At 45.9% G+C, this 9,457-nt stretch overlaps 1 protein-coding gene across 1 annotated transcript in view; it reads right to left on the reverse strand.

Moving 5' to 3' along the window:
- The window catches only part of LOC139396830 (cell adhesion molecule 4-like), a gene marked incomplete at its 3' end in the record, with an annotated part of 32,292 nt that extends 26,824 nt beyond the window's left edge, over nt 1-5,468 (reverse strand). The window contains exon 1 of the mRNA XM_071143747.1: nt 3,952-5,468. Coding sequence (XP_070999848.1) covers nt 3,952-4,033 — 82 coding nt within the window. The remainder of the gene's footprint in view (nt 1-3,951) is intronic.
- Nucleotides 5,469-9,457: the final 3,989 nt, after the last annotated feature.

The following is a 9,457-nucleotide window of genomic DNA, read 5'->3' on the forward strand; positions in this document are numbered from 1 at the left end:
TCTCTTCTCTACCTCATCTCACATCCCTGTTCATCCTTCTCATCCTTCTCACTGCTCCTCTCTTCTCTACCTCATCTCACATCCCTGTTCATCCTTCCCATCCTTCTCACTGCTCCTCTCTTCTCTACCTCATCTCACATCCCTGTTCATCCTTCTCATCCTTCTCACTGCTTCTCTCTTCTCTACCTCATCTCACATCCCTGTTCATCCTTCCCATCCTTCTCACTGCTCCTCTCTTCTCTACCTCATCTCACATCCCTGTTCATCCTTCCCATCCTTCTCACTGCTCCTCTCTTCTCTACCTCATCTCACATCCCTGTTCATCCTTCCCATCCTTCTCACTGCTCCTCTCTTCTCTACCTCATCTCACATCCCTGTTCATCCTTCCCATCCTTCTCACAGCTCCTCTCTTCTCTACCTCATCTCACATCCCTGTTCATCCTCCCCATCCTTCTCACAGCTATGTTTTGACCTTCATGTTCTTTATGACCTTCAACATATTTCCATGACCCCATTCCCTCTCTCTCTACCACTCTGCTCATCTCATCTCTCTCTCTACCACTCCGCTCATCTCATCGCTCTCTCTACCACTCCCCTAATCTCATCTCTCTCTACCACTCTGCTCATCTCATCTCTCTCTCTACCACTCCCCCTCATCTCATCTCTCTCTCTACCACTCCCCTCATCTCATCTCTCTCTCTACCACTCCCCCTCATCTCATCTCTCTCTCTACCACTCCGCTCATCTCATCTCTCTCTCTACCCCTCCCCTCATCTCATCTCTCTCTCTACCACTCCCCTCATCTCCTCTCTCTCTCTACCACTCCCCTCATCTCATCTCTCTCTCTACCACTCCCCTCATCTCATCTCTCTCTCTACCACTCCCCTCATCTCATCTCTTTCTACCACTCCGCTCATCTCTCTCTCTACCACTCCCCTCATCTCTCTCTCTCTACCACTCCCCTCATCTCATCTCTCTCTCTACCACTACCCACATCTCATCTCTCTCTCTACCACTCCCCTCATCTCATCTCTCTCTCTACCACTCCCCTCATCTCATCTCTCTCTACCACTCCCCTCATCTCATCTCTCTCTACCACTCTCCTCATCTCATCTCTCTCTCTACCACTCCCCTCATCTCATCTCTCTCTCTACCACTCCCCTCATCTCATCTCTCTCTTTACCACTCCGCTCATCTCATCTCTCTCTACCACTCCGCTCATCTCTCTCTACCACTCCGCTCATCTCATTTCCCTCTACCGCTCATCTCATCTCTCTCTACCACTCCGCTCATCTCATCTCCCTCTCTTCCAATCCCTTCTCTCTTTACCTCTCTCTGTTTTCCACCAGTGTGTATGCAGTCCCTTTAAACAGCTAAAGCTGGTTAGCCATGGTGTTTATGACGAGCCGTCACAGCCCAACAGTGCTCTGGTGACGACTGCCACACAAAACAAGGGCAGCTTAAGGAAAATGTACACGTTACACGTTGATACCACGCTGGAGATTCACAGCGGCCAAGAGGAGAGAGTCCCCCCCCCCCCGCATCAATCCCTCTACCTGGCCAGTCTCCCTCCTCCTGCTCACTGCTCACCCAAAACTGCTTCATTGGCAGGAATTATATAAGCCAGCCTCCTTGCCAAGGCTAAAAACTAATTCTCTCTTTCCATCCCTCTTCCTCATTCTCTCACTCTTCTACTGTCATCTATTCCCTCCCTCCCGCCATCCCATGCCACAAAATGTCCCTGTGTAGATCCAATATGCAAATTCGGCAATCCAGATTTTGATTGGCTTGGAGGAAGTGGACGCGTTGCAGCCATGGTTATTTACAGAACATCTCTGCATATTAATACGCTGCTTGAGCCCAAATAGAATGATGACAGGATGTATTCATGGTATCAGTGGTGCTGCCAGTGATCCTAATCATAGATCAAAGACAGGGGAAACACTGGCTCTCCTGCCCACAGTGATCCTAATCAAAGAGGGGAAACACTGGCTCTCCTGCCCACAGTGATCCTAATCATAGATCAAAGACAGGGGAAACACTGGCTCTCCTGCCCACAGTGATCCTAATCATAGATCAAAGACAGGGGAAACACTGGCTCTCCTGCCCACAGTGATCCTAATCATAGATCAAAGACAGGGGAAACACTGGCTCTCCTGCCCACAGTGATCCTAATCATAGATCAAAGACAGGGGAAACACTGGCTCTCCTGCCCACAGTGATCCTAATCATAGATCAAAGACCAGGAAAACACTGGCTCTCCTGCCCACAGTGATCCTAATCATAGATCAAAGACAGGGGAAACACTGGCTCTCCAGCCCACAGTGATCCTAATCATAGATCAAAGACAGGGGAAACACTGCCTCTCCTGCCCACAGTGATCCTAATCATAGATCAAAGACAGGGGAAACACTGGCTCTCCAGCCCACAGTGATCCTAATCATAGATCAAAGACAGGGGAAACACTGCCTCTCCTGCCCACAGTGATCCTAATCATAGATCAAAGACAGGGGAAACACTGGCTCTCCTGCCCACAGTGATCCTAATCATAGATCAAAGACAGGGGAAACACTGGCTCTCCTGCCCACAGTGATCCTAATCATAGATCAAAGACAGGGGAAACACTGGCTCTCCTGCCCACAGTGATCCTAATCATAGATCAAAGACAGGGGAAACACTGGCTCTCCAGCCCACAGTGATCCTAATCATAGATCAAAGACAGGGGAAACACTGGCTCTCCAGCCCACAGTGATCCTAATCATAGATAAAAGACAGGGGAAACACTGGCTCTCCTGCCCACAGTGATCCTAATCGTAGATCAAAGACAGGGGAAACACTGGCTCTCCAGCCCACAGTGATCCTAATCATAGATCAAAGACAGGGGAAACACTGGCTCTCCTGCCCACAGTGATCCAGAAAGACAGTGAGCCCAGGAAACACTGGCTCTCCTGCTCTCCTGATTCCTGGGCTCACTATCTTTCTGTCCCTCCCTCTTGCTTATCTTCTTTTTTCTCACTCTCTCCATCCCTCTACCAGTTTGTCTCTCTATCTCCTCTGGTCAAAGTTTATTTTGTGGTGTACTTCAGAAGGCTCTCAGAGGCTGTGATCTCTCTCTCTCTCTGGGATAATTGTGGCCAACACGTGATAATGGGAAGATCGGGAGACTTATCTCTCTCTCTCGCCTCTTTTAGCTGTACTCCTCCATCCTGGTTTGTATTTCCACATTTCCCCAGTCCTACAGTCCCACGGGTGTAACCCTCCTCTCTATAGCACTCTGCTCATACATAATGCTCATTGGAAATTCACACCTAAATCAGAGATTTGAGAGTTCATTCACACTCTGCTTTTCTCTCAGTCCACTCTATCTTTCGATCCCTACGTGAATTGTCTTCAATTTCCCTCACTCTATAGCTTTTCCCCATTTTACATGACATTTATTAAGTCTCCCGATCTTCCCATTTTCACATGTTGGCAACAATTTTCCCACTGAGAGGTGAAAGATGGAGAAAGATAATCTAGCTTGATGTAGTGAGGTGAGTCAGTGTTTGTACAGATGTAGGGTCTTACACGTGAGCCAGTTTGCTACAGCAGGGAAATCCTACAGCAACAGGAAATGTGAATTATTATGTGGATTGTAAATGAAGGGATATTTTTGTAGGGGGTGATACATTTTTTTGTGAGGGAAAATCAAGCCTGAAATTTCAAAGTAGAAATGACAAACTTCAGAAGCCTTTCCAAAGCTCAAATACAACCACTATCCATTTAAAATGTCCTGCATTGCAGGAAAGTTCTGCAACAGCGTGATGAAATGAAGATCCTCCATCTGTATGCAAGTTAGTGTGTGTCATCATGTGCATGTGTGAATGTACAGTACGTAGATTGTCAGTGAATGCACATTGAACGTCTATTACGCAAGTGTGTGGTGTGCACGTGCATGTGTGTGGGACTTACACGCAAGGCAGAGCAGGAGCAGGGCACGCAGGGAGAGGGAGAGGGGGGTTGGGAGAAGGAGAGATCTCGGGCCAGGCCTCATTGTGTATTGAGCCTCAGTAGCTGTCTGATCAATGCTTCCTCTGTGACACAGGACACAGGCGCCGAACAACAGAGCAGAGCACAGCAGAGCACAGCAGAGCACAGCTAGGGCTGCAGTGACACACAACAAAGCTGGGGTTTTACCAGTACACAACACGAAAGTTTCTTCAGAGCTGCAGTCTTTTGATAAAACACCACCGATCTAACATCACCACAGCGTCGATCTAGAATGTCTTACAACGTTGCTACGAACTATCAGCACACAACTAGCCAAATGACTGTCTGCCAACAGAGCTGCTCTGCTGTGTAGGACTACATAACTAAACATCAAATCAATGGAGCAAAGGAATGATACAAACCACTCAAATGGCAAACCACAGACCAGAATCCCAACACTAAACAAACCAATATCTTTACTCTACATCAGCCAGACAGACACATCGGAGTAAACCATCTGAAACAAGTCATTATACTGTTTCTGTACCCATATCTCTCAACCCGGGGCTCAATCCCCACACATGATACTTTTCACAACACAAACACGTCATCAGCTAAATTGTCTCCCACGGTTCACTATCACACATCACCGTCTCCAACTGTGATGGTAACTGCTTTACAAATGACTACAGTCTCCCTGTGTGATATAAACACCCTACAGGATCACACGTATAGCATTACTCTATAGGCTACATCTCTCTCTCTCTCTATTCGTCCCACTGTAGAGATGTAACGTGTATGTTTATACAGGATCACAATGTCTCTCTCTGCTGCACACGGCTGCTTCCAGTCACTATGTTCAGTCCCTGTGTTGAGTCTCGTGTTCACTGCCCGCTCCGTCAGTGAGCTCAGTTCAGCTGCTGCGGTCCGTGTGGAGTTGGTTGTTGGTTCTGATTGGCGGCTCCTAATGCAGCAGCGACGAGGGCCCGGCCCGGAGAGCGTATAACTTACTGAGGGTGACCGGACTGCAGCACACACCTCGCTGAACACTGTCTGATTGAGCAGAACAGCGGTGTCATCCCCAGACTGCTACAAAGTCCTCTGCCTTCTGTCTGCAATTAGCCAGTCAATGCTACCACTACCGCACCGTGGGCCCTGGCACTGTCAATGGCACTGAAGTAGCATGGAACCTCAAAGTCCCTAACAGCAACCACACCAGAACCTGACACCAAGGAAATTGCTCTGTGCTCTCTGTCGTTGTAGCTCGGAAAGGATATTGTCCCTCTGATCCAAACAAAGTAGATTCCGTGTTTTCTCTTCTCGTCTCATCCCCCTCTCTCGTTGTGGTTGTTTTGTTATCTTGTCGTCCCCTCTCTCTCTCTATCCTCAGTCAGGTCAATATAGTGGGACAGGGCTTTAGTTTCAGGTTGTTTCCTCTTCCTCCTCCTCTTCCCCTCTGTCATTCAGTATATGTTCAGTATATGTTCAGTATATGTCCAGTATATGTTCAGTATATCCTAGAGTAGTGTCAGCTGTCTATCTGTCCGTCTGTGTCTGGTTTATATAACCCCTGCTCTCCTCCCACAGCCTGCCTGCTTCCACTCTCTATCAGTGTGTGTAAGTGTGTGTGTGTTAGTCCGCGGATGCATATTTAGCATTTTAGTTATTTTGTGAAGGTTTGGGTGTGGATGCGACAATGACTGTCTTTCAGGTCAGCGAACAGTGGCTGTGTCTGTAACCGCCCAGCAGTCCATTCAGACAGGGTATATAGCTGGGTCTGTTAAGGATGTTTAGTGGCAAGGCCTTCTTCCCCTACAATCCCTCAGTTGAAACCAAGAGACAGAGAGGAAGAGAGACAAGAGAGACAGAGAGGAAGAGAGACAAACAGAGAACTCATAGATGTCCTCTTTGTCCAATGACCTGTTTTATAGCTGTTGTATTAAGACAGTCCATAATGTCTACATGTGTGTGTGTCTGCATGCGTGTTCTCAGAACAGTGTGTGTGTGTCTGTATGCGTGTTCTCAGAACAGTGTGTATGCGTGTTCTCAGAACAGTGTGTGTGTGTCTGTATGCGTGTTCTCAGAACAGTGTGTGTGTGTGTCTGTATGCGTGTTCTCAGAACAGTGTGTGTGTCTGTATGCGTGTTCTCAGAACAGTGTGTGTGTCTGTATGCGTGTTCTCAGAACAGTGTGTGTGTCTGTATGCGTGTTCTCAGAACAGTGTGTGTGTGTGTGTCTGCATGCGTGTTCTCAGAACAGTATGTGTGTCTGTATGCGTGTTCTCAGAACAGTGTGTGTGTGTGTCTGTATGCGTGTTCTCAGAACAGTGTATATGTGTGTGTGTCTGTATGCATGTTCTCAGAACAGTGTGTGTGTGTGTATGCGTGTTCTCAGAACAGTGTGTGTGTATGTGTGTGCTCAGAACAGTGTGTCTGTATGCGTGTTCTCAGAACAGTGTGTGTGTCTGTATGCGTGTTCTCAGAACAGTGTGTGTGTCTGTATGCGTGTTCTCAGAACAGTGTGTGTGTCTGTATGCGTGTTCTCAGAACAGTGTGTGTGTCTGTATGCATGTTCTCAGAACAGTGTGTCTGTATGCGTGTTCTCAGAACAGTGTGTGTGTCTGTATGCGTGTTCTCAGAACAGTGTGTGTGTATGCATGTTCTCAGAACAGTGTGTGTGTATGCATGTTCTCAGAACAGTGTGTCTGTATGCGTGTTCTCAGAACAGTGTCTGTGTCTGTATGCATGTTCTCAGAACAGTGTGTCTGTATGCATGTTCTCAGAACAGTGTGTCTGTATGCATGTTCTCAGAACAGTGTGTGTGTCTGTATGCGTGTTCTTAGAACAGTGTGTGTGTCTGTATGCATGTGCTCAGAACAGTGTGTCTGTATGCGTGTTCTCAGAACAGTGTGTGCGTCTGTATGCATGTTCTCAGAACAGTGTGTCTGTATGTGTGTTATTAGAACAGTGTGTGTGTGTGTGTCTGTATGTGTGTTATTAGAACAGTGTGTGTGTCTGTATGCGTGTTCTCAGAACAGTGTGTGTGTCTGTATGCGTGTTCTCAGAACAGTGTGTGTGTCTGTATGCATGTGCTTAGAACAGTGTGTCTGTATGCATGTGCTCAGAACAGTGTGTCTGTATGCATGTTCTCAGAACAGTGTGTGTGTCTGTATGCATGTGCTCAGAACAGTGTGTCTGTATGCATGTTCTCAGAACAGTGTGTGTGTCTGTATGCGTGTTCTCAGAACAGTGTGTGTGTCTGTATGCGTGTTCTCAGAACAGTGTGTCTGTATGCATGTGCTCAGAACAGTGTGTCTGTATGCATGTTCTCAGAACAGTGTGTGTGTCTGTATGCGTGTTCTCAGAACAGTGTGTCTGTATGCGTGTTCTCAAAACAGTGTGTCTGTATGCGTGTTCTCAGAACAGTGTGTGTGTATGTGTGTGCTCAGAACAGTGTGTCTGTATGCATGTTCTCAGAACAGTGTGTGTGTCTGTATGCGTGTTATTAGAACAGTGTGTGTGTGTCTGTATGTGTGTTATTAGAACAGTGTGTGTGTGTCTGTATGTGTGTTATTAGAACAGTGTGTGTGTGTCTGTATGCATGTTCTCAGAACAGTGTGTGTGTCTGTATGCGTGTTCTCAGAACAGTGTGTGTGTCTGTATGCATGTGCTCAGAACAGTGTGTCTGTATGCATGTGCTCAGAACAGTGTGTCTGTATGCATGTTCTCAGAATAGTGTGTGTGTCTGTATGCATGTGCTCAGAACAGTGTGTCTGTATGCATGTTCTCAGAACAGTGTGTGTGTCTGTATGCGTGTTCTCAGAACAGTGTGTGTGTCTGTATGCGTGTTCTAAGAACAGTGTGTCTGTATGCATGTGCTCAGAACAGTGTGTCTGTATGCATGTTCTCAGACCAGTGTGTGTGTCTGTATGCGTGGTCTCAGAACAGTGTGTCTGTATGCGTGTTCTCAGAACAGTGTGTCTGTATGCGTGTTCTCAGAACAGTGTGTGTGTATGTGTGTGCTCAGAACAGTGTGTCTGTATGCATGTTCTCAGAACAGTGTGTGTGTCTGTATGCGTGTTATTAGAACAGTGTGTGTGTGTCTGTATGTGTGTTATTAGAACAGTGTGTGTGTGTCTGTATGTGTGTTATTAGAACAGTGTGTGTGTGTCTGTATGCATGTTCTCAGAACAGTGTGTGTGTCTGTATGCGTGTTATTAGAACAGTGTGTGTGTGTCTGTATGTGTGTTATTAGAACAGTGTGTGTGTGTCTGTATGTGTGTTATTAGAACAGTGTGTGTGTGTCTGTATGCGTGTTATTAGAACAGTGTGTGTGTCTGTATGCGTGTTATTAGAACAGTGTGTGTGTCTGTATGTGTGTTATTAGAACAGTGTGTGTGTGTCTGTATGCGTGTTATTAGAACAGTGTGTGTGTCTGTATGCGTGTTATTAGAACAGTGTGTGTGTGTGTGTGTTATTAGAACAGTGTGTGTGTCTGTATGCGTGTTATTAGAACAGTGTGTGTGTGTCTGTGTGTGTTATTAGAACAGTGTGTGTGTCTGTATGTGTGTTATTAGAACAGTGTGTGTGTGTGTACTGTATGTGTGTTATTAGAACAGTGTGTCTGTATGTGTGTTATTAGAACAGTGTGTGTGTGTCTGTATGTGTGTTATTAGAACAGTGTGTGTGTGTCTGTATGTGTGTTATTAGAACAGTGTGTGTGTCTGTATGTGTGTTATTAGAACAGTGTGTGTGTCTGTATGTGTGTTATTAGAACAGTGTGTGTGTGTCTGTATGTGTGTTATTAGAACAGTGTGTGTGTGTCTGTATGTGTGTTATTAGAACAGTGTGTCTGTATGTGTGTTATTAGAACAGTGTGTGTGTGTCTGTATGTGTGTTATTAGAACAGTGTGTGTGTGTCTGTATGCGTGTTATTAGAACAGTGTGTGTGTCTGTATGTGTGTTATTAGAACAGTGTGTGTGTCTGTATGTGTGTTATTAGAACAGTGTGTGTGTCTGTATGCGTGTTATTAGAACAGTGTGTGTGTCTGTATGTGTGTTATTAGAACAGTGTGTGTGTCTGTATGCGTGTTATTAGAACAGTGTGTGTGTCTGTATGTGTGTTATTAGAACAGTGTGTCTGTATGTGTGTTATTAGAACAGTGTGTGTGTGTCTGTATGTGTGTTATTAGAACAGTATGTGTGTGTCTGTATGTGTGTTATTAGAACAGTGTGTGTGTGTCTGTATGTGTGTTATTAGAACAGTGTGTGTGTGTCTGTATGCGTGTTATTAGAACAGTGTGTGTGTCTGTATGTGTGTTATTAGAACAGTGTGTGTGTGTCTGTATGTGTGTTATTAGAATAAAATCAAATCAAAGTTAATTTGTCACGCGCGCCGAATACAACAGGTGTAGAAATAAAACAACAGTAAAAAGACAGGCTATATACAGTAGCGAGGCTATAAAAAGAGCAAGGCCGGGTAGCCATTT

This window comes from Oncorhynchus clarkii, unplaced genomic scaffold (genome assembly GCF_045791955.1).
Source record: "Oncorhynchus clarkii lewisi isolate Uvic-CL-2024 unplaced genomic scaffold, UVic_Ocla_1.0 unplaced_contig_7074_pilon_pilon, whole genome shotgun sequence".
NCBI classification, from domain to species: domain Eukaryota; kingdom Metazoa; phylum Chordata; class Actinopteri; order Salmoniformes; family Salmonidae; genus Oncorhynchus; species Oncorhynchus clarkii.